This window comes from Gadus chalcogrammus, chromosome 10, assembly GCF_026213295.1.
Source record: "Gadus chalcogrammus isolate NIFS_2021 chromosome 10, NIFS_Gcha_1.0, whole genome shotgun sequence".
Taxonomy (NCBI): Eukaryota; Metazoa; Chordata; class Actinopteri; order Gadiformes; family Gadidae; genus Gadus; species Gadus chalcogrammus.
The window spans coordinates 13451727-13477328 of record NC_079421.1 but is presented as its reverse complement, the minus strand read 5'-3'; the positions used below and the strand labels follow the sequence as shown (position 1 = coordinate 13477328).

Genomic DNA, 25602 nt, shown 5'->3' with positions numbered 1-25602 from the left:
ACATCTAACAGGTTCCCCCTCTGCTGCAGCAGCAGCAGAGGGGGAACGTGGCAGCGGAGGACGTGGCAACGGACCACTCTGGAGTTATTAAGGCCCGCGTCTCTGAGGCACACGGCCACTCTCTGGGCTTCTGTCGGTGTGATGGCCATCGATACATCGCCTCTTCTGGAGACAGACTTGATGTCTGTTTAAGAGGCTTGTTGAAGGCGTCTCCTCACGTACACCGGGCGCTGGAGAGAGTGTGTGTGTGAGTGCCATAGACAGGCCCAGGTTTGTTTCGCTCTCGTTTGAAGACGCTTCAGCAAAACTTTATTGATGTCACGTTCTGTGGCAACGCATCGCTTTTATGCAAATTGTCTGTGACACTACCCACAAAGAGTCTCCGACCGCTTTGAAGTCTCCTGCCCCTTCAAAACATTCGATAAAAATCACTTGAGACGGTCCTGAAGAGTCACTCAATCCACTAGAACGGCATGATAGAGGAGAGGTGCTACAGATAGAGCTGAGGGAAAAGGTCTGACATTTTAACTCTATCCGGCTGTGTACTGATCCCTCTGTAGGCCTGTGTTTGTGATGACTTCGGTATTGCTAAAGGGACCATACACCAACAGCCCTAAAGTTTGCGTATATATGCTAACATTTATTAACTTTTGTAATTTCTCTGTGTGTGTATGTCTCTGAGTGTGTGATTTTATGTTTGTGCGTTTGATTGTTTGTGTGTGTCTGTGTCTGTATTCATGTGTGATTGTTTGTGTGCCTTCATGTCTGATTGTGTGTGTGTGTGTGTGTGTGTGATTGTGTGTGTGTGTGTGTGTGTGTGTATTCATGTGTGATGTCATGTGTGTGTCCTCACAGCCATGCAGAGGAAGCCCATGGTGACGGAGGTCCAGACCCCCACAGACCACTGGAGCGGCCTGGGCTTCTCCAAGTCCATGCCGGCCGAGGCTGTGAAGGAGCTCCGCAACGTTAGCCGCCGCAGCTACAAGCCCTACCTGAGTGACGGCAGCGCCAGCCAACAACTGGTAAGAGGGAGGGCTCACAGATCCGAGCCGTGTGCTTCTCTGTGGTGTGTGTTTGTGTGTCTGTGTGTGTGTCTGTGTGTGTGTGCGAGTGTGTACGTGTGTGTTTGTGGGGTGTGTTTGCATGTGAGTCCGACCAGTTGGCGTCTGCAAACTGCTTTGAGGAAGGATCTCTAAACTAGACTAGCATCTCACGCATCTACAATTATATATCCCCTATTAAAGATTCCTCAATCAATGGTTTCCATGAGCTCAGAGTTTCATTCCGTCAACTGGGATTCGCGATTGAACACGATTGAGTTTGTTTGCACAGCCTTGGCACTTCCACACAGCAATACCTATTCCTCGGGAATTACTCCATACCTCTAGAACTGCCATACGATGCACGGCCCGCCCATTAGCCAAGAGCCAGTGTTTTGTTTATGCCTACTGATGCCTTCTCTAATACAAGCGTTTATCTCGCCGTGTGGCCATGGTGATATTTCCCCGAGCTCGCCAATTTGCACGCTCAGTTACCTCGGCGGTGATACCATCAGCGCCCTGAGTGAAACAAAGGAAGCTTGCCGTCCTATTTACCTGGGCGCGTATTATCACCACAGCTGCGGGCTCTGTCCCCCAACAAGCCTCGGTAACTCCAGCATCTGCTCGGGGACCACACGATGTGTTGGAGTGATGGAGGACGCGACCTGAGGAGAATTAGATGGGCTGCTGCTAGGCGGGAAACAGAGCCAATCATTTCCTTCTTCACAGCTGTTATGTTATCTGAGATGAGGCGATAGGAGGGCGAGCTTCCTGTTATTACTAAAACGATGGCTTCTATTAGTTCTCTCTTTCTGTGGGTATTCCTGAACAATTGATACAGTTGATTTGTGTTTTTTTCTTTGTTGAGAGAACCACGGCGTGTAATATGTGTGTTTGTGTACCCGTACACCTCAGATGTTAGCCTGATGACTGGTTCTGATGACTGGTTCTGATGACTGGGTCTGATGACTGGGTCTGATGACTGGTTCTGATGACTGGGTCGGATGACTGGGTCGGATGACTGGTTCTGATGACTGGTTCTGATGACTGGGTCTGATGACTGGGTCTGATGACTGGTTCTGATGACTGGGTCTGATGACTGGGTCTGATGACTGGTTCTGATGACTGGGTCGGATGACTGGTTCTGATGACTGGTTCTGATGACTGGTTCTGATGACTGGGTCTGATGACTGGGTCTGATGACTGTGTCTGATGACTGGTTCTGATGACTGTCTGTGTCCCCCCCCTCTGTGTGCTGCAGGCTTGGGCCCACCAGGCCCTGAGGGACAGAGCGTGTAACGGCAGTAACTCGGACAACTGGAGGGACAGGCGGGGCTCGGCGTCTTCGGTCTCGTCAGTCCCCACCTCCTCCTCTTCCTCCTCCTCACCCTCATCACCTCCTGCCCAGTTCTCCTCCTTCTTCTCCTCTTCCGCCTCCTCCGGCAATCCTTTACCTCCTTTGGTGTCCTCCTCTTGTAACAGAGGGAGGGGAAACGACAAGGTCGGTGAGTGACCACCATAATATGACATAATGTCTGTGTTTTCATTTGATCTGGACATAGTGGACCAACTGTGTTTTAGATTTGAATCGTTTTAGCTCACTTGGCTGAATTTAAATCTGACTAGTAAAAACGCAATTTTGACGAGGCAATTTGACCATTTTAGTCATTTGTTACATTGATCTCTTAATTCTGATTGGTTGATCTGGTTGACCTCTGACCCACAGCGGACAGCTTCATGTGCAGCAGTGGCAGTTACTTTGAGGGCGGGGCCTCTTGTTCTAGGAGGGCGTCGACATGCAGCCAGAGAAGCCCCTCCCCCCTGGAGGACGACCTGCCGGAGGTTCTCTGTCAGCTGGGCCTCGGGAAATATGTGGATGTGCTCCATCAGCAAGAGGTACACACAAACACACACACACACACACACACACACACACACACACACACACACACACACACACACACACACACACACACACACACACACACACACACACACACACATATGCACACATATATGCACGCACACACACACACACACACACGCATGCATACACGCACACACACAAAGTCACAAACACATACTCAGACAAACAGAAATCCACACACACACGCAAACACGGTAACAAACACAAATAATCTAAGACACATACACACACGCAAACACACACAGATACAAAGACACTATAGTACCTACTGCTACTTGCTTAAGGACACACATACACTCACATGCACATCTCTCTCGTTCTCCCTCCTCTCACTTCCCCCCTCTCCTGTTCGTCTGTCCCTCCGCTCTATCTAGTCCACGTGCGACCCACTCACTCGGTTCATTCAACGGGCAGCAGTGATGTCAATAAGCTACACTGGATTGTTCCACTCTCTCCATCTGTGTTATTGGCGTGTGATGGTAGAACGTGTTAGTGATGCTGGCTCTCCCACCAGATTGACTACCAGACCTTCCTGACTCTGTCTGATGAGGATCTGAAAGAGGTGGGGGTCTCCACCTTTGGGGCCCGACGCAAGATGTTATTGGCAATCTGTGGTGAGTCTGCAGGAGATCACGTTTACCCCAATCATACGTATTGCTTCTCTTGGAGGAGCTCAGCTTGATACCTTCGTCTGGGAGAGATTTTCTTATTTTTCTTTGCAAAAAAAATGCATGCATACTTTCTATTATTATTAATCATAATTTATATTAATAATCTATAACTATAGATTGTTATCGATTCTTTTATATAAATTATGGTTATGATTATCTTGAATTGTATTCTACTATATCATTTTATATTGTATTGTGTTCTACTCTGTTCTATTCTAGAGTTGACCAGAAGCAAGAGGAGACTCTCAGACACGTCCAGTGTGAAGTCAGTCTACCTGGAGGGCGGGGCTAGCGGGCGACTCCCACCAATCGTGGATTTGGAGGTGGCTGGGCAGAGCAAGCATTGGTGAAACAAAGGATCACTCAACTCTCGCTCAACATCATGGTTCATTTTGTGGGTTTGCTCAGACGTATATAGATATTCTACATCATTGACTCAACTTCTACAGCCATAACCAAAATAGTTGTATCCAAACGCGACAAGAGGGTCGACTTATTCGACTTTTGATTCAGTGAGAGACGCACAATGTAGAAATACATCGGATGAATGTGCTTTTCTAATTTTGTCTAAGCAAAATTACTTGGTCTTTATTTTGTGTCGAATTGGTCTACATTGCTTTTGGTGTCAAAATGTTACCGGGTAACCACTATAGTTCTTTGCAATGTAAATAAAGTTTGTAGGTAATACTTATATTATGCCAAATTTCAATGATATAACAGTATCAGTTTCAGTAACCTTGGGGGCCCGACGCAAGATGTTATTGGCAACCTGTGACGAGTCTGGAGGAGATCACGTTTACCCCAATATTATTGATCCTCTTGGAGGAACTCAGCTCGATACCTTCGTCTGGGAGTGATTTTCTTATTTTTCTTTGCTGAAAAAATGCACGCATACTTTCTATTATTATTAATCATAATTTATATTAATAATCTATAACTATAGATAAGCCTCTTTTTGTAATTCCCTATCAAACATCAGCGGTCAGTGAAGTGGCCACCAGAGGGCGCTGCTGCACCGCGCCTTGATGAGGCATTCGGGTCGCACTCTTCTTCTATTGCGTCCAACATAATGGATTTGTTTCAGAAAGTACTTCAGTGGCATTAGAGCAATGGATGGATCAGCCGACTGTTGGGAGTAGCGTAGGTACTCACTCAGATGGGCGAAACGAATTCTAAATCCGTAGGCCTAATGGGTAAATAGACAAATTGGCGTAGTGGGCTGGAGGTAATGTGAAACTGCCGCTGATATCGCTGCGTCCTGGCCAGCTTCGAGGCTGAAGGGTGCAATTTAATGTATCGCTGTTCACCAGCGGTTAAGCCAGTGGAACCGTGCCACGTTGAATAAATTAGCGGGCGAGTTATCTTCGTTTCTCAACACTAGAGCGCCTTTGCATCTCTCTCTCTGCCAAAGAATGAATAAGAACGATGACGTGTGAAGTGGTTTCTAAAATGCCAAAAATTAGAGCAATATTTACCTGTTTTGGCGTGCTGAAGTGCCCGCCAAAATCGCCCCGACAGTGTAATGTGTGTGTGTGTGTGTGTGTGTGTGTGTGTGTGTGTGTGTGTGTGTGTGTGTGTGTGTGTGTGTGTGTGTGTGTGTCAGTGTGGGGTGGGGTGCAGAGGTACTGACCTGTGCAGACATGCCACAAGCTGTCTAATGCAAGGGCACCCAGCCATGAAGGTGCAGCAGGTGGGATGTGGCAGGTTGGGATGAGCAATGGGCCCAGTTTAATGCCACAGTTTGGGCCAAATGCACATGAGGCAGCATTCACATCCATTTGGATATATCCGAATAACATGATTACTCCTCATCGCTCGCAGTTAATTCAGCAACATGTGGCTACCAATATGATGTAAAAAATGTAGATTATTATAAAGTAGCCTAATTGATAAGCCATGTAAAGGCCTAACTTAGGCATTAAACCAATACAGAGGTAATACCGAACTAATTGACATGATTAACCAAAAGGCCAAAACAAAGCTTCTTTGCACCTAGTTCTAAACAATTGTACAGGAAGTGACCACATAGGGCATTTTCATACTCAAATTTCTGTTTTCCATTCACTGTTTGACCCCTTGTGTCAGATATGACCTGACCTTCAAAAAGACACACAGACACTCAAGGACACACACTCTGCAGGTTTCCAAAGACACTCAAGGTGCCACTTTACTGAAACTCGTCAAAGTTACAAACAGACGTTCACTCGTTGACATAGTGGACAACTTCAACTCCAAATCAATGCACAATTCCATCATCCAGAGGGCAGACTCTAAATCAAATAAATAAATGCTCCATCCTCTTCCCCCTGTGCCCGGTCCCCTACCCCAGGCCGGTGTGGGGGGGGGCAGCTCCTTCCTCTGGTGTCTACTCACCACTCACACAGCAGCAGCATTACCAACTAACAGCAGCCCTGGAGCGTCTGCTAGCCGCAGTGGGGGGGCCGTGTAGGGGAGGGGGGATGGGTTGGGGGGCTGTGTGTTTACCTAGACCCAGCAATGTTATTTCCTGGAGCCAGCGACGGGCTTCGCCTCTTGTGAGTTCCGGTCGGGGGGGGTAATAGCGAACCAAAGTGGCAGAGAAACGCCGCTAGGACCGCCGGCCCCCCCTGGGAGCAGTCTCTCGGCGTGTGTGCCGTCTCTGGGGCTGAGGCATGGGGGGGGCGGGTCTGGTGGTCCACCTGCACGAGGCTACACTTAACACGGAGACGATGCGACACATGCAACAACATCAACATCGACAGCGGGGAACATCGTTACTCTCACTGCGTCGTTCTGGAGGGGGGGGGGGGGGGGGGGGGGGGGGGGGGGGAGGGGCGCTGGTCTGGGACATTCAAGATAGAAACAAAAGCGATCAAGCAATCCTTCAGTGAGTTACACACAACAACGCCCGTGCCCGGCCCCCTTAGAGCCCCCCTGCTGGGGCACGGCACATCAGTGGAGACGGGGAACCCTTGTGAAGAGGAGGCTTCACATCTACACTCAGAGATAGGGAGGGGCGGACGCACACAAACACACACACACACACACACACACACACACACACACACACACACACACACACACACACACACACACACAGCCAGGAGGAGGAGAGGAGATGGTAGGAGCACAAGAGGAGAGGAGGAGCGGTAGAATGGCTGTTTGTCACTCAGGGGAATACGTAAGAAGACAGCCCGTCGATATCGGAGCAAGTTCTCGTTCCAACAAGATGGACCAATGCCAGGTGGCTCGGACATAAAGGGGGCGGGACAAAGAGCAGGCAGTGACGGCTTCAGATCGGTGCTGGGTTAACGGAGGCTCCCGGTTGGCTGACGTCAAGGCGATCCGGGGGGCGGAGCTACCAGATGTGTCCCATCTCGTCGTCTTTGTCGTCACCCTCGTCCTCGTCGTCCTCGAGGGCTCTCCGGTGGTGCTTCCCCTTCTTCGGTTGGCCACGCCCACTCACCGAGGGCCCCTCCTCGTGGTCGTCGAGGAGGATCAGGGCTCCTCCGCTGCCGGAGTCTCCCGAGGTCTCCTGCTCCTCGTCTGCAAGAGAAGCAGAGGTCAGAGGCCGTCGTCACCTCAGGCTGTGGACACGCCTGGGGAGGAGCGACTGGTGCTCAGATGTTCTCATCAATCAATCCTCTTCTGGTTAGTAGACTCGTGAGCCCATCCCGGAGAGGATGGTTTAATAGCACAAATCAGCACTAGGAAGAGGTTTTATAGGATCAATCAGCACTTGGAGAAAGTATCATGGTACCAATCAGCACTAAGCAGATATTTGATTGGACCAATCAGCATTAAGCAGGTGTTTTATTGGACCAATCAGCACTAGGCGGAGGTATGATAGGACCAATCAGCACTAAGCAGGTGTTTGATTGGACCAATCAGCACTAAGCAAGTATTTGACCCAATCAGCACCAGGCGGAGGTATGATAGGACCAATCAGCACTAGGCGGAGGTATGATAGGACCAATCAGCGCTAAGCAGATGTTTGATAGGACCAATCAGCGCCAGTGTGAGGTATGATAGGACCAATCAACGCTAGGGGGAGGGAGCTTCGTTTCATGACGAATGAGGAGCGAGACAGTCTTACAAATAACAAAAACAATGGCGGCGACCGGGAAAATGTAGCAATAAAAAAGTAACGCTGAAATCTGCCCAGAAGGAAGTTGGATTTATTTGAAAGTAAGGACAAAGAAATATTTGGAAATCAATTGCTGCCCAGGCAGGGCCAGAATTAAATTTATTTCAAAAACCTAATATAAATCTTAGGGTGGTCTCATGAGGCTAATTTTCTAGAAATGGGGGAAAAAATGAATAAAAAATATCTGGAGAGTCTTTGAGTCAAACAAACTTGTGTACAGAATGTGAGGCTGCAAGTATTGGATTTTTGTTTTCTTTTCTATATTTTTACTTGCTGGATGACTGGCCATCAGAATAACCATTCGGCCTTTTCCCAAGTAGTCGCAAAAAAGACACTTTCTCCCTGCGTACATCGATTCGGTTTAAACTTATTAAAACTATGAAGGACAGAAACCCTCTGGCTACAAATCAACCCGGGGATTACCTCCCCCTCCAAACCAATTCAGTCCGTGCAGTAAAAAGACGGGAAAGGGAAATGTCTTTTAGAACCAAAAGTGCAGGGTCTATTTAACTATAAACCTTTTACTGTACTGTCACTATCTACTACGGCCAAAGCATTCAGCAGAGCCTTTTATCAGTAGCGAGTACACGTAAGCAGCTTGGGGTTGGACAGACCTAAAGGAGGACTTGGACACTGGGGATTGAACCTGGTACCTTTCAGCTGCCTAGCCACCACACTTACCATGTCCCCACCCAGGCGTTATATTGTGTGTATGTGTGTGTGTGTGTGTGTGTGTGTGTGTGTGTGTGTGTGTGTGTGTGTGTGTGTGTGTGTGTGTGTGCTGTAGCAGTACCACAGCTGGGGTTGCCCTGTTTCCTGGAGCCTGCGATCTCGTTGCCGTATTTGTCCACACACCAACACTGACCCGTGCTGCCGTGACACTGGGTGGGCTTGAAGTAGCCCACCTCCGTACAGCGAGGGATGTAGGCTCCTACACAGGGCGAGAGACATAGAGACAGAGGGAGGAGAGAGAGAGAGGGAGAGAGGGAGAGAGAGAGAGAGAGAGAGAGAGAGAGGCAGAGAGAAGGAAGGGGAGAGAGAGAGAGATACAGAAAGAGAGAGAGACAGAAATATAGGAAATAGAACAAGAGGAGAGTAGGGAGATGTGTGTGTGTGTGTGTGTGTGTGTGTGTGTGTGTGTGTGTGTGTGTGTGTGTGTGTGAGGGGGTGGAGATGGAGGTTAGAGTTGATTACCACAGCAAGGCGAACCGAAACCAGTGTCAAACATCCTGCTGGGAGAAAGCCATTAACTCTGAATTAGACCCAACACATCCACAGGCCAACATGAACGCCCGCACACACACACACACACACACACAGACACACACACACACACACACACACACACACACACACACACACACACACACACACACACACACACACACACACACACACACACACACACACACACACACACACACACACACACACCACAAGAGGGATGTGACACGCTAACCACAAACAACAACATGGGGGTGGAGGGCGGGTCGTGACCGCTGTCAATCACCCAGACTGACCAATGAGACTCTTCTGTCGCCCCAGCAGCTGAACCCGGCTCCTCTGGTTCTGGCAGGGCAGTCCTGGAGTTCCAAACACACAAAAGACAGGATCTCAGTCGACTTCAGACGTATCCCTCTGCCTCTTCCTCTATGGTGTCCCCCCATTTCCTCCCACCGTCTCTGCATCTCTTCTTCATTTTCATTGACATAACTGTTTCCCATTACAGTGTCCCTCTTTCTCCTTTCTGGTGTTCCTGTCCTGTGTCCTCATGTTCACTCGCTACTTGGCCTCCTTCTCTCTCGTTTCCCTCTCTCTCGTCTCCTAGGAGCAGTGGGAGGGCTCATGGCTCGGCCCGGGCTTCTACCGGTCAATCTCCCTTCAGAACCCTCCTCTCCCTTCACCACCTTCCTCTTCCTCTCCCTTCAGAACCTTCCTCTTCCTCTCCCTTAAGAACCCTCCTCTCCCTTCACCACCTTCCTCTTCCTCTCCCTTCAGAACCTTCCTCTTCCTCTCCCTTAAGAACCCTCCTCTCCCTTCCCCACCTTCCTCTTCCTCTCTCTACAGCCCCCCTTCCACCTACGGGTGTTAATGCACCGGCTGTGTCAACAACCAAGCCCTGTGGATACAGTGTGTGGATGATGACGATGAGAATATTATGGGCTTCATCTGGAGAGTACATATTTAACTATTTAGCAGTCAATACGCTGCAATTTGCTGTGTTTATTGGTTTGTTTTTCCCTGAATGATTCAATTATCGCTGATTTGTTGTTTTTAATTGTTTTTCTACTCTCCTGAGCTTTGCTGTTCTGTGTGGATGGATTGGGTTAGTTATGGGGAAGCAGGTTCTCCACCAACACGTGATCTACTGAGACACCACTAGCCCAAGGATTGATGAAAGTTTGTTCACATCAATGTTAAAGAGCAGTAGATCGGTTCAGGACAGTTTTGAACTGCATATTCGTTGTTGTCTTGAATTGATTAAATTACATCCCTTCCTCTCTCTCCCCCCTCCCTCTCTCTCTCTCCCTCCTCCCTCTCTCTTTCTTTCTCCCCCTCTTCCTCCCTCCACTCTATCTCTCCCTCTCCCCCCTCACCCTCGGGCTTCTGGAAGCAGTAGCACCACTCGTTGTTGGAGAGCTTTCCATCCTTGAAGGAGTCGCAGGAGTTGAAGAGCGGCTTCATGCACAGCTCGTACTTGTCCAGGTAGAGGGTGCTCAGCTCTGATTGGTCCAGCAGCAGGTCAAAGTTCACGTCCAGCTTGTTGAACATCCAGCCCAGCGAGTCCTTGCAGATGGGCAGGATGCTGGTGTCGAAGCCTGGAGGAGGGAAGAGATCACGTGGTCCATTGCGTCATCGCTGTTGTCACGGTAACCATATTGCCACAGGAGGGCTGTACTCACGTCCCTGGGCGGAGTCTGAGCTGTCGGAGGCTTTGAGGTCTCGGTTGGCATCGAGGTGGAGGACTCCGAACCAGTCCTTCAGTCTGGAGGCCAGACTGTGAAGGTCTCTGTCACTGCAGACTGCACACACACACACACACACACACACACACACACACACACACACACACACACACACACACACACACACACACACACACACACACACACACACACACACACACACACACACACACACACACACACACACACACACACAAACAGAAAAACATCAAGAAGAGAGGGTGAACTTTTACTGCTTTTAAATGTTCTACTTATTTTGCCTTTCGGCTCTCAGAGGTGGTTAAACACACTCCCACACACACACACAATTTGTTCACATGCTGCCTTTTTACCTGAGTTCAAAAACATGACATTTGGAAATGCTAATAAGCAATTAACTTTGTTTTTGCTTTGTTTTGGTGTGTGTGTGTGTCCGCGTGTGGTGACGGCTGCCATGGGCTTATGGGTTTGGAGTATGCTGATTATTAAAAAGGGGGAACAAAAAAGCTAAATTCTTTTTTACATGTTTTCATGAGAGCCACGTTCTATTTTACACCAGGTTTTTGCCAAAGTGAACACACAATGATGAAATAGGAATTGAAGACTAAATCAACTAGAAGAACAACAAAGGATACATCCTAGGATGAAAAAACTTGAATATATGTAAATCGGAGCAAAGCAAATACAACCCATCCTAGCAAAAATGCCAAATAAACCAAGTATACCAATGAAAAGAACACTCATGCCATGCCTGATGCAGAAAGGCGGGTAAACAGCAGGTGAAACCAGCCGTATCTTCACCTTCCGCCGACCCTGCTTGTCAATCCCTCTTTGTCCACCTCTGTTGTTTCCCGTGCCATGCCTCGCTTTGCTGTTTGTTCCTTTGTGTGCTTTACAATACAGCAAGAAGGGAGCACAAAGAGCACCGAGCTGCCTCCATCTGACACAGCCCATCACACAGCTCGCCACAGGGAGCGATGGGCAGGATAGGTCCGCAAATGTCCAAAGGGAGTCCACACACACATATGCACACAAAAAACGCACAATCGCACACACGTATGCACAAACGCATGCACGCACACACGCAGGCACAAGCCCACATGCACACACGCGCACACAAATGCACACCGCAGGCACGCACAAACCCACATGCACACACACACACACACACACACACACACACACACACACACACACACACACACACACACACACACACAGACACACACACACACACACACACACACACACAGACGCACAAACGCACACACGCACCCAAGCACAAGCCCACATGCACACACGCAGACTTACACACACTCGAAGGCACACGCAGAAGCAAGAGGGAGGAAGGGGGGAAAAGTCAAGCGTTCCACTTCTCAAAGCGATTGACATCTGAATGAAAACTGGCAGGGATGCTATTTGCCTCCCAATGTGCAATATAATATGTATAATTATAAAGCCGGAAATAAATAATAATAGCTTAGCTGTAACACAGGTACTAACTAACTACTAGGTTGATCTGAAATCATGCCAATGACATTTTTTTTAGGAAGCATTTTCTGTCGAAAATCATTCAATAAACCAGCTATATTTTTATGCATGAACCATCCCATGCATGCAAATACAGCAGAGAAGAACGGGGTATTCTGACAGACAGAAAGGTAGGCCGACGGTTAATGCGTGTTTGCACGGCCAGTGTGCCTCATATGAATAAAGGTGGGGCTGATCGCAGACTTGCAATTCATTTCCACAGGACGAAGAGCACAGAACGCCAGGCTGGGATCCTGATAGCATGTCCGGCACTATCCGTCTTTCCACAAGCATCGTGTGGCCCCTGCCCCAGGCTCACACACTAAACTGGGCGAGGTTGCGCTCTCCCAGACACTGGAGGCTCAGGAATATCTCTCTCCTGCCCCCCTCCTGTCGGCTCACTTTACCTCAGAAATGTTCTCTTGCATAATTCAAGACAGTTCCTGCCTTTCATCCGTTCACCTGTTCAATCCTGCCTTCTATCTTAATATCTTGCTCTCTTTCTCCTGCTCTCTGCCCTTACTGTCAATCTGTTTGAAAGACCCCACTTATGGCAGTCTGTCTCACAGCAGGTCCTCTGAAGCCATAAGCCTAGAAGGCTGAAAGAACATCCCCGGAGCAATTTGATCTTCTCTGTCTCACTCTGTCCCTATAACCTAAATTGGCGCGAGTAGCCGACCTGACAATTCAAACTCTCCCTCCCTCCATCTCTCTCTCTCTCCCCCTCCCTATCTCTCTCTCTCTCTCTCTCTCTCTCTCTCTCTCTCTCTCTCTCTCTCTCTCTCTCTCTCTCTCTCTCTCTCTCTCTCTCTCTCTCCCTCCCTCCCTCTCTATCTACTTCTCAGCCTATCCCACGTGTTCATCCCGGATGATTAGAGTGTCGCTTGTCCATTTGGACTCTCTCCATTGCTCTCTCCCAGTTCTCTCTTTGCTTCATTACCTGTGCTCTGCCGCACCAGAGATTGCCAACCACCCTGAGAGGGGTCCCCTCCAGGTGATGATTGAAGTCTTCCCATCGGTCCAGTCTGAGACCTGGAGGTCTCCGGCCCACAAGTCACACTGAGAGGCTGGGAGGAGGTGTTCATGTGTTGTTCTGGCTCAGAACAGCCCAGCCAATCGCATGGCTCTCATAGAACCAACACACATAAATGTGCAGGGGTGACACAAACACCCTCACCCACAAACCATGGGATTAAGACCTCTGTGAGGACGGGCTTGTCTTGGGTTTGACTTGAACTCAAAATAAACCATGATCCTGCCGCCATCGCTGTGTTTCGCTTAGTTTGTCAGACACTAGGTTTTAAATTAAACACACATACACCACATGCTGGATGAACCTCATTCCGCTCAGGCGGGGGGGGGGGGAGGGGGGGGGGGGTGCTAGGCCATTGGTTAGCAAGCGCCTGACAAACAAATTGACACTGACAATAAAGGGAATTCTTCATGAGGCTGATATGTCCTTTCACTAGATACACCACACACTAACTAGAGTAGGACTGCTGCAGTGTGTTTGTGTGTGTTTATTTTTGTGCGTGTGTGTATGTGTGTGGGAGGAGGGGAAGCTGGTATTGCTGTAAACACAACATATGTTAAGCCTATATAGGATGGAATGTGTTTTAATACCAAAATCTATGTGTGTGTGATTCTGTGTGCGTGTGTAGTTGTGTGTGTGGATATAAAGGTGTATGTTTGTGTGTGTTTGCTTGTGTGTGTGTGTGTGTGTGTGTGTGTGTGTGTGTGTGTGTGTGTGTGTGTGTGTGTGAGATTGTATATGCACGTGAGTGTCTAATTATGTGTGTGTGTGTTTGTGTGTGTGTGTGTGTGTGTGTGTGTGCGTGTGTGTGATTGTGTATGCATGTGTATGTGAGTGTTTAACTGTGTGTGTGTGTGTGTAATTGTGTGTGATTGTATGCGGCTCTCCTTGTACAATCTACAGGGCTTTGGAGGTACACAAGCACTAGACCTGTGGACTGTCAGTTCTGTCAGTGTTAAACCTTTAGTGCATAATGCAAGTCAACAGTACTAACATATTATACCTAACCCTACATAACCCCTATACAAAGAAGTCGGTGAGGGGGGGCGGGTAAGTCCCACATGTTGGGAGAAACAGACGTCTCCTTCGTAGCACCTTGAGGAGGACAGTGAAGACACTCGGAGGCTCAGTGCTTGCTACTCTTCATCGTTCGGTCTTCTGTGTGGTTAATAGAGAACTCCCATGGGTCCCCAGGAGGAAGAGTTGGCAAACAGGCCGCGTGTTTCACTCAGGATGCACCATCGATCTGAACTCAGGTGAGCGATCAAACAGGGGATTTGAACTCCTTTCCTACCTCCTCTCCTTGCTTCCTTCACTTCCCCCCCACGCCGTCCAGCTTTTATGTCCGGTATCTAGAATCAATCCAGAATGACATCCGGCACGAAGCAGACATAGCCCATGGCAAGGCATTTACACACAGACACACACACACACACATGCACACACGCCCACATGCACACACAGAAACAAGACACGCACACACACAGAAACACACACGCACGCACACAGACACACACCCATACACACACTCACACGCACAAACACACAAACACAAAATAAAGTTAAGGAGAAATAAAAGCATAGTGCGAGTTTTTTTTTTCCTTCACTCATTAACTGCATAACAAGCTTTATATATATATTTCCATGCCATTTTTCCCTTCTCTGCTTCTATGTCACCCTTCAAATATTCTCCTCTAATTGCCTAACGGCAGTTTGGTTTCTCTGCCAAGTGGCTGATCTAAAGCTCTCAGCTTCTCCTCTCCCCGGCCAATCTAATTCAAGGTTATTAGCATAGGGCTCCATCTTCTCAGCCGTCTTTTAGCCCTGTCATCCTGATATTCACTTTGGTGTTTCATATTACAGATCAGTCTGGCCTTCGCTGGCCACTAATTGATTTACACATTTGGCCATGGCTTTACGGTGTTCAAATTAATCCAGCGATTCAGAGTGACACTTCTGCTGTCTTTGCTCTCACTGGATGCGATTGAATGTAGAAACATATTCACAATTGATATGTTAATTTATATTTAGTGGGTTTATCCGGTGTCGGATGTCTTACATTGTATTTATTTGTATATTGTGATTGTGTATGTACTACACTCTTTCTGTAGTTATATCGGTGTCTTGTAATCCTGTGTGGGATGGGCCACTTACGTGGAAAACAAAAATTGATCAACATAATCATCCTATTCAAATCTGGGATAAGCTTTTGTGCAGATTTATGGTCGTCTTTCCACATCGTTATTCACTTTGTTTCGTATAATTGTCGGTTTTAACCCAGGGGCTTCACCAATGTATTTTTAATTAGTCTGATTGTTACGATCCTGTGGTCCTATCATACCTCCTCCTCTTGATAATTGGTCCAATTACACCTCCCCCTAATGCTGATTGTTCTAATTATACCTCCACCTAATGCTGATTGGTCTAATTATACCTCCACCTAGTGCTGATTGGTCTTATTATACCTCCACCTAGTGCTGATTGGTCTTAGTATATTTTCCTTTTTGGAAAAAGCCCTGGCCAGACTGTCTGCCAAAAAGGAGATGGCCAGAGATCGTTACAAGGCAGGAAGGTTCTGGGGCTTGTTAGGTGCTGAGAGCGTTACAAAAGGAATGCTTTCCATGAGGAGAAGCTTTGCATTGTCGCAGCCGCCGAGCTACATTTACATAAACCCCCAGGCATCTCTCTGTTGCTGATGGCTCCCGACAGGGAAGACAAAATGGAAATGTCAATCTCAAGACATGGATCCCCGGCGACAAAGATGTGTTCATCTTTTAAATGTGTGCAACGTAGTGGGTCTCTGCGGAGTGCAGTGAGTCAGTGCCTGCTCTCCGCACGTTGCATGTCATGCAAATAAGGTTAGGCAAAAATAATAATAATGGCTTTGCTGCAAGCGTGTGTCTGTGTGTATGTCTGTCTATATACATGTGTGAGTGTGATATATAAATGTGTGTGTGATATATATACTGTATATGTATTTATTTATATGTATTATATTATCTCTAAATATATATCTATACCTAGACGATTATATATATATATATATATATATATATATATATATATATATATATATATATATATATATATATATATTGTGGCAGACGCCAGGGAGGAGTGAGGGGAGTGGTAGGTCTGGCAACCTGCTGGCTCCACCCCCAAGCCATATATGGACTTCCTCACGTTAACGAGGCGAGCCTGGGGATCATTAAGCTAGGGCTAGCCAACAGACATGTGGGGAGGTTGGAGTTGGAAGAGGAGCTCAGCTAGGGCTAGGTAAGGACAGGCAGGATCTGTGTGATCGCCTGGCAGTGTGGTACGCCCAGAGAGAGAGAGACAGGTGGAAGGTGTTTGACGGACGATAGCATAAAGGAGGTGGATGTCCTTTTCCCACCCTGGTTTCCATTTACTAGGTAAATAAACCATTCTGCACGTGAACTGCTGTGTGTTGTGTCATTTATCTACTCAACTTGGTAGCGTGGAAACCCCACACCCACTGGCCCGCTACAATATATATATATATATATATACTGTATATATATATATACATATCTATATCTATATATTCACAAAGAGAAAGACAGGAGTTAGAGAAAGAGAAAAAGAGTAGGATAGATAGATGAGGGAGAATGAGAGAGAGCAATAGACAGAGCGTGAGAGAGAGAGAGAGAGAGAGAGAGAGAGAGAAGTTGTGTGGATAAGCTGAGGTGTGGGGGTGTGGGGGTGTAGATGGAGATAAACAACAGCTGACAGGCGAAGTGGAGAGGAAGAGGGGAAGATTGAGGTTCTTTTACGGGCTAAGGAAGCAAAGTACGATGGTTTGTGTAAGTGTATGTGAGATAGGAATAGGAGTACCTTGGACACCCACACATCCACACACACACACACACACACCCACACATCCACACACACACACACACACACACACACACACACACACACACACACACACACACACACACACACACACTCCCCCAGTCAGAGCGGGAATAAAAGTAAAGTTGCATTGAAAGGAGAGGAGTGGAGGAGGGAGGAGAGGAGAGAAGAGGTGGAGAGAGGAGAGAAGAGGAGAAAGGAGAGGACAGGAGAGGGGAGGGGAGGAGAGAAGAAGAGAGGAGAGGAAACGGGAGGAGCAGGGGAAAGAAGAGGAGAGGAGAGTAAGAGGAGAGGAGAGAAGGAGACGAAATGAGGAGAGAAGGAGAGGAGGTGAGAGGAGAGGAATAGAGGAGAGAGGAGAGGAGGGGCGGAGAGAGGAGAGGAGGGGAGGAGAGAGGAGAGGAGGGGAGGAGGGCGGAAGGAGGAGAGGAGAGAGAAGAGGAGGTGAGTAGAGAGGGGAGGAGAGGAGAGGAGAGGGGAGGAGAGGAGAGGAGAGGGGAGGAGAGGAGAGGAGAGGGGATCCAGAGAACATAATCCATCCTCTTACTTCTCTTTGTGCGCTTGTCAGACACTGCTGCTGGGACAAATTTAATTTAGCCAGGGGACTTAGTCCATTCACTGGCTGACAATTCCCTTCTGCTGCTGGGGCTGAAGAGCGCCCTGCTGGCTCCCCTGGAGAGGAGAGGGTGTCCAGGTTAAGGAATCCCATTTACCATAACTGACACTGGCTTAGCGCGTTAACCTTAGTGTAATACACACACACACACACACACACAGAACAATACACACACACACACACACACACACAGAACAATACACACACACACACACACACACACACACACACAGAACAATACACACACACACACACACACACACACACACACACACACACACACACACACACACACACACACACACACACACACACACACACACACACACACACACACACAGAACAACACACACACACACACACACACACACACACACACACACACACACACACACACACACACACACACACACACACACACACACACAGAACAATAAATACACACATACACATTACATACACACACACAGACACGTAATGCCACACAAGTGGCCCATCCCACACACACACACACAGAACAATAAATACACACACACACATTACATACACACACACAGACACACAGACACACGCACACACAGACACACACACACAAACACACACACGCACACACAAACACTCGCACAGAACAATACATGCACACACTAGGACACAGGAACTGGAACGTTTGAATGATTTACGAGGTTGCCAACTTTAGCCTTTAACAAATGCTGCATTTGTGTTAGTGACTGCGTTTTATAATCACCCCCCATGCACACACACCGACACACACAAACACACACACACACGCCATCCCATTACTTCTCCTCCGGGGTTGTAACCAATCATCGTCCCTGCACTGGTTTTGTTTTTCGAGGAGTGGTTACCACTGCGGAATCCCTCTGCAGCATTCCCGTCTCCACGACAAACAAAACCCAACGCCCCTCGCGTCGTGGCCACGGCTGCCGCCCGTGAGAGTGCCAGAGAGTGGCAGAGAGCGCCCTGGGTGGCCCGACACGGAGCTGTATGGCTAGGGGCCCTTCAACCACCCGGTCGTCTCACACTGAACAGGGTGTGCAGAAACAGCGGAACGAGAGAGCGGGAGAAAGAGATAAACACAGAGACAAAGAGACATAGAGACGTAGAGAGAGAGAACGCGTGAGAGAAAATGAAAGCGATCTTGGCTTGATGTAAATACCAAACGGACTGTTTAACCTCGCAGGAAGACGGACGGAGCCAGGGAGGGAGCGAGGGCATAAAAGCTGGAATGCCATCTTCACTGATATGAGTGTTTAACCTCAGAGCGAGCGGCCGTTCTGGAATATGTGCTACGGATGACTGAAGACAGAGTAAAAATAATAAAAAGCATAAACGGAAGAAATACAAAAGAAGCGGGGAATGAACGCAAACCCCATACAATCTACTGGAATGGGAGCGCAAATGGGGACCCAGCAAATGGTGTCAATACACACACACACACACACACACACACACACACACACACACACACACACACACACACACACACACACACACACACACACACACACACACACACACACACACACACACATACACACCATGCTGTTCCTTCAAGATCAGTCCCAATAATATCACACTAAATGCTATTTATTTTACACACACACAGACACACACACACACACACACACACACACACACACACACACACACACACACACACACACACACACACACACACACACACACACACACACACACACACACACACACACACACACACACACACACACACACACACATACACACCATGCTGTTCCTTCAAGATCAGTCCCAATAATATCACACTATAATGCTATTTATTTTACACACACACACACACACACAGACACACACACACACACACACACACACACACACACACACACACACACACACACACACACACACACACACACACACACACACACACACACACACACACACACACACACACACACACACACAAACACACACACAGACTTGCACACGCAAACTTCAACTTTTGGTGAACTTCAAAAGTTTGAAGTGTTTGTCTGAGCACATATAGAGATGGAAGGTAGAGAGAATAAAGGAATGGAGATAGAGAGGGCGGGGGAGAGAGTGCCAGAGCGAGAGAAAGTTAATAGATTAGTTGTCATTGTAGGTCAGCAGAATGTCAAGGGAGGAAGATCTTTCTATTGCCACGATTAACACACACACACACACACACACACACACACACACACACACACACACACACACACACACACACACACACACACACACACACACACACACACACACACACACACACACACACACACACGTAACAAGAAACAGTGGGACTAGAAGGTTTCCTCAGGCTTCCTCCATCCGTCAGTTTAAACAAATGAAGGGAGAGAGATAACCAGAGAGCTGTAATTAAGCTGCGTTTCCCCCTTGTCTGAAACACGCTGATAAATGTTTTGACTCCTCAATGCTTACTAATCCTGTGCCTCTGTGCGTCTGTGTGTATGTGCATATATGTGTGTGTGACAGAAAGACAGATAACGTGGAATAATTGTCTGATTAGCCCTTAGTTATTAAACCTTTGCAACATATCTCATTTGAACATTCGATTTGAACCTGCTCACTGTATTAGAAAGATGAATTCACGAAAACTCCGAAACCACTCCATGGACACACATCTGAAGAACCCTCCTATCTATTACTTGTCATAGGGTTTAGATAAGAATTAATCATTGATAATATGCTTAAAATGCTGCTTTCTAAAAAAGATGAGAAAGCACCATTTCAACTCCCTTCTCATCGGTTCTGTACGTAGCGATCATGTCTCTCGCTGCCTTATAGCACACGCACGCATACATGTGTGCATCAAGAACTACAGCCATGTGTATCTGTGTATGTGTGCGAACAATAACGTGTAACATTTGTAACATCACATCAATGACGTCAAGGTAATCCACTTTAAAAAAAAATAATAATAATGATAATACTTAAGGCATTCTATTAACGAACGATCAATGGATCCCCGGAATCAATGCAGTTGAAATAATCCCATCAGACTTGTCAGGAGATCACTCTCTACTCACCATCCTTGGTGGTCGGGCGTGCTGGTCGGCTGGCCACCTGACTGCGGAGACATGGGCACAGACCGTCACACTTCACCGAGAGCACCTTCCCAGACAAACAGCCGTGGAAGTCCAGCTTACACTGGAACAGAGGACACGGAGATAAACGCTCACTACGTCTATTCATCACCCAACACATGAAATATTTATCACACAGAAACATTATTCCAACCCAAGCGAGACGGCGCAGGGCGTTGTTATCAGTCACCAAAATCAATATTTGTTGACGACGCCGGTGGAACTTATTTCCTGTTGCATGATTTGGTTTTATTAGAGGTGCCGAACAACCCACTGACTACATCTTTCTCTCTCAGACACACCATGACACACACAAAACACACACACAAGCACGCACAATAACAAACACACCAAAAATAGCCTTGTTTTTCTCCTTCTACAACTTTATTGCAGTTGGAGTCAACGTTTTTCTCTTGGTGTCACCCCCTGAAATGTACTGTTGATTTTTTGACAAAGTAACAGCAGCTCGATATCAAATGAGGAGCTGTTGGAACAGAGACAAAGAAAGAACTTATATTATGATGGGCTGCTATTTGCTTTTGCTGTGAGAAATGTCAATTGCATTTTGCCATTCGCTTTTGGCAAAATGCAAAACACAAAATGGTGTTTCATTGATTTAAAAAGGTGCCAAAGTCATTCTTGTCCCCCTATTAGCATTCTGGGTCTGTGCCTTATCTTCGTTCCACCATTTTAATTCCGATAGGTTATACGAAAGTGAACTCTGCCAGGTGTCCGGCCAATAAAGCAGGGAGAAGCAGTCAAACGCCTACAAGCAGCCATCCCCAGATCAGCCTCATTACATTAAGCATAGGGCACAACAACGATTATGGAGCACGCTGGCTTGCACACGCCCAGGGCCTGCTGATGAATAGGCCGGCCTCAGAGAAACAGATGAGGGTCCTTTTAGCGTGACTCACGCTATAAAAACCCTGGCTCTCAGTCACTCCCTGGACACTCACCCATAAGTACAGCAGGTTGCCATTATTCAGACCACAATCATTAGCCTCAATGCCAGGAAAACCGGACAAGAGTCAATACATTAAAGAGGAATGGGATAGTTACAAGGAAGGGAATCAAAGGCCTTGAAATTGGGGAACGGACGGAATCTCATTGCCCAGGAAAAACCAACAGAAGGCCGCGGAGCACTCACCCGTAATGACAGTACCTAGGAATCTGTGCAACACCGAATACATTTCATGGGGAAGACAACCGAGCAGCCATCAGATAATTACTAACAAATGACCTCCACTTGCAGACACAGTGGGGGAGAGAGAGAGCTAGAGAGAGGGGGAGAGAGGGAGAGAGAGAGCGAGATAGAGAGAGAGAAAGAGAGAGAGAGAGAGAGAGAGAGAGAGAGAGAGAGAGAGAGAGAGAGAGAGAGAGAGAGAGAGAGAGAGAGAGAGAGAGAGAGAGAGAGAGAGAGAGAGAGAGAGAGAGAGAGAGCGGGAGATAGAGGCATTCATTATGAAAGATGAACAACCTTCGGAGCACGCGAAGGGAATGATGAGGCTTACCTTGGAGGAGTAGGTATGGCCATCGGAGCCACATACAGAACTGGAGCGGCTCCCTGAACACGGCCTACATTTCCCATGAGCGCCTGCTTCAAGCCAGTGTTTGTTGCCTACACTTCCTTTCCTGGCTTTTACACTGTTAGAGACAGAACAAGAAAGAGACGAAATCAGGGGGTACATAGTACACACATCGGCAGAGGTTCATCTGCCAAAACACACACATAGTGTACGCAAAACATGCATATATGGTGTAGAACTGCTTTACATTGTTGAAGGATTTTTTTTAATAGAATGTTTGTATCTGCAATCAGATATTATGCAAAAAAGCTGTGTCACATTGGCTAGGATGCCTCCTAGCCAATGAGACACATCCTGGAGCTCTCCTAAGGGGGTACCTAAAGCTGACATGCCCGCAGCCACATCTAATGAGCGCTCCCTAACTCCCTTACGGTAACCAAATATCGCCAGGCTACAACCCTTGCTAGCGAACGCTTGCTTCAACCCACCTCTTCCACTCATCAATAAATGATGACATCATTATTTGTATACTGATTGTGTTCAATGTCAATTGTCAGCGTGGCCTGACGTTTGCGCATGGAGCGGTTAGTGGACGTGGCTCTGCTGCTTAAGAGGGTGGTATCACAGGACGTAAGTCAAAGTCCAACACAGCTGGTTGGCACCCGTTACCATAGTGACGGGAAACAAGCCCACAATCTTGTTTTTATGACCTCCAACTGCTAGTGCAGTCTGACAGTCTCTCTCTCTCTCTCTCTCTCTCTCTCTCTCTCTCTCTCTCTCTCTCTCTCTCTCTCTCTCTCTCTCTCTCTCTCTCTCTCTCTCTCTCTCTCTCTCTCTCTCTCTCTCTCTCTCTCTCTCTATCTCTCTCCTGTTTGGGTGCAGGTATCTCAGCCAGGTGAATCGCAGCAGCCGGAGTAGAGGGTTTCTAACATCGCTGTCAGAGTCATTACTCTGGCTGCCTGCAGGTAGCACACACCCAGGTGTCTCCCAGGGACTCACAATCCACCATAAGCATCTTCAGTTACATTCCTCACACTTGTCAACACTCAGCAATCTGGGCAAGTTTCTCTTCCCGAGATGCTTTAGCGTGTTTCACTGACAGCATGTCTCAAGTCAACACAAGACAAATATTAAATGAGCGTGAAATCATATTAGTATGTCATATAGGCATATATTTAATTTATCAACAGACACACACATTGTAGAAACATTACACTAAAGAAATGGGATGTTGCTTTTATATTCTAACTAAATCATTTAGCTGAAATGTGTCCTGCTGGGAGAAGATTTTGCGGACCCAATTAATTCTGATCATTCCAATTAATTTCATTGTCAAAACAATGTCACAGTTCAAGGCATGAATAAGAAGGACGATTAAAACGTAAGGTTAATAATTGTGTGTTGGATATATCTAGCAGAGCAAGGCTTTGACACAAATAAATATATATTAAAAACACAGAATTGCCCTTCCGCCCTTGCGAAACCATTTCAATTTAATCATAGGCCTTCTGCAAAATGTTTCACATGTTTTTCCGGAGTAAGAGAAGAGCCCTTTCAACTGAAAAATGGAAAAGCATAAATGGATCAACATGGTGCTGGTGAAGACACAAGGACCACAGAGTGCACGGTGTGACGGCGGTCTGCAGGCTGTTGCAGACAAAGAAAGGCATCAAAGTGAATTGATTGTGTTCTTCAGAGCCTTTAAATGGAAAACACCAAAGGCACTTTCACAGATAGCTAACATGCTTGGAATTACACTTTTTGTTTTTTTACACTAGAAAATATCATATTATCATCAAAACAAAACCAAACAAAACCCTTCTTAAAACGAACGTGACGATTTATTCATGACCCTCGTCCGCCGGTGCGCGTTGACAGTGCTTATCCCCAGCCAGCTGGTGTCAGTGTCAGGGTGGTTCTTATCGGAGGCGACCGCTCTCACCCTGGTGCCGGCTGCTTCCTGCGGGTGCACACGGCGGTGACGGCGTCCTGGCTGACACACACCTTGTGCGGAGGGCAGCGGACCTTTCGACAGGGGTCCCTAGCCGCGTACGCACCTACGGCAAAGGGAACAGGGACAACAAGTGCAAAGCAAATAAGGAGATCGATAAACATTTTGCCAGGATTTGACCTTTTGTTGTTGTTCTACGATGATTCAGTCTTGTGAGCTGGCCAGAAATATTGGAGATTGGGATACAATAAGAAAGCAGGATTACACCAGTGTCTCCGTAGTGCCAACCCTTTTCACAACAAACAAACTTTTCACAACACCAAGTCCGTCTCCCTACGCGTCTCCCTCTCTAAGGTGACATCATCATCGCCGTGGCAACAGATGCCCAGCTGGCCTGCATCCAAGGTGGCCGAGATCAAAGCGCCTCATTGACTCTGAACATTGTTGAATTTCACGCCAGGCTAACAGAGCCGGCCCACCTGCAGGTCAGAGGCTGAAAGTTACCCAAGGACAGCAGAGGTGCCGGTGGGCCTGGGAGAAAAGACAACCAAAACAAGAGGCAAACGATGCAAAAACAAAGGGGTTTGCTGTGGAAACTAAAGGCGGAAACATAGTCTTACTGGTACAAAGGGTTCATCCCCATGATAAAAGCCAGTGATGGTTCTTAAGGCAACTGAGTACTGCGTTCAGCGCAGACAGATCAAAGCTTCATGCAGAGTCACTAGTGCACGGCTCCTAATAATACAAGATTGGAGCTTTCTTCCATTAGTGCTCCAATAGGGGTCTGTGTGAGAGTGTGAGAGTGTTTGAAAAAAGATTTGGAGAGAGAGAGAGAGAGAGAGAGAGAGAGAGAGAGAGAGAGAGAGAGAGAGAGAGAGAGAGAGAGAGAGAGAGAGAGAGAGAGAGAGAGAGAGAGAGAGAGAGAGAGAGAGAGAGAGAGAGAGAGAAAGAGAGAGAGAGAGAGACTCTACCAGCGTCTCAGATTTGTACCACTAGAACTGGACATCAGACCCACCGGGAGACACACAATTTCAGAGAGCTTGTAAAACCTTTATAAGCACATTTTGCAATGAGGTTGTTAAACATCATTCAACCAAGAAATGCTATCCTACAGCATTTGTGGCCCTTCCCTGATTTATGATTCGCAATAAAATACACACACACACACACATGCAAACCACTGCAGCAATATAAGGGCACACCCTCTTCCTCATATGATGTCACTACAGA

General features: G+C 47.4%; 2 protein-coding genes across 2 annotated transcripts in view; one reads left to right on the top strand and one right to left on the bottom strand.

Moving 5' to 3' along the window:
- The window catches only part of bicc2 (bicaudal C homolog 2), an 18386-nt gene extending 14398 nt beyond the window's left edge, over nt 1–3988 (top strand). The window contains exons 16-20 of the mRNA XM_056601190.1: nt 856–1022; nt 2302–2545; nt 2767–2936; nt 3482–3581; nt 3858–3988. Coding sequence (XP_056457165.1) covers nt 856–1022; nt 2302–2545; nt 2767–2936; nt 3482–3581; nt 3858–3988 — 812 coding nt within the window. The remainder of the gene's footprint in view (nt 1–855; nt 1023–2301; nt 2546–2766; nt 2937–3481; nt 3582–3857) is intronic.
- A 2971-nt stretch (nt 3989–6959) lies between these two features.
- On the bottom strand, nt 6960–25015 carry LOC130391002 (testican-1-like). The gene is made up of 10 exons (XM_056601189.1): nt 24993–25015; nt 24877–24903; nt 24364–24462; nt 22407–22539; nt 20836–20956; nt 10668–10787; nt 10362–10583; nt 9285–9347; nt 8558–8695; nt 6960–7163 (listed from the first exon to the last, which is right to left on the bottom strand). The coding sequence occupies exons 1-10, from the start codon at nt 25013–25015 to the stop codon at nt 6976–6978; spliced, it is 1134 nt and encodes a 377-aa protein (XP_056457164.1). The 3' UTR covers nt 6960–6975.
- Between the last annotated feature and the right edge of the window lie 587 nt (nt 25016–25602).

What these genes read in the sequence shown, in the direction of transcription:
- LOC130391002 (XM_056601189.1), bottom strand. Translation starts at nt 25,015, where the DNA reads ATGGGGATGAACCCTTTGTACCA. An exon ending in GGCACCTCTGCTGTCCTTGG is followed by an intron (nt 24,463 to 24,876) that starts GTAACTTTCAGC and finishes GTACGCGGCTAG; the next exon opens with GGACCCCTGTCGAAAGGTCC. An exon ending in GCCATACCTACTCCTCCAAG is followed by an intron (nt 20,957 to 22,406) that starts GTAAGCCTCATC and finishes CCTCTGTTCCAG; the next exon opens with TGTAAGCTGGACTTCCACGG.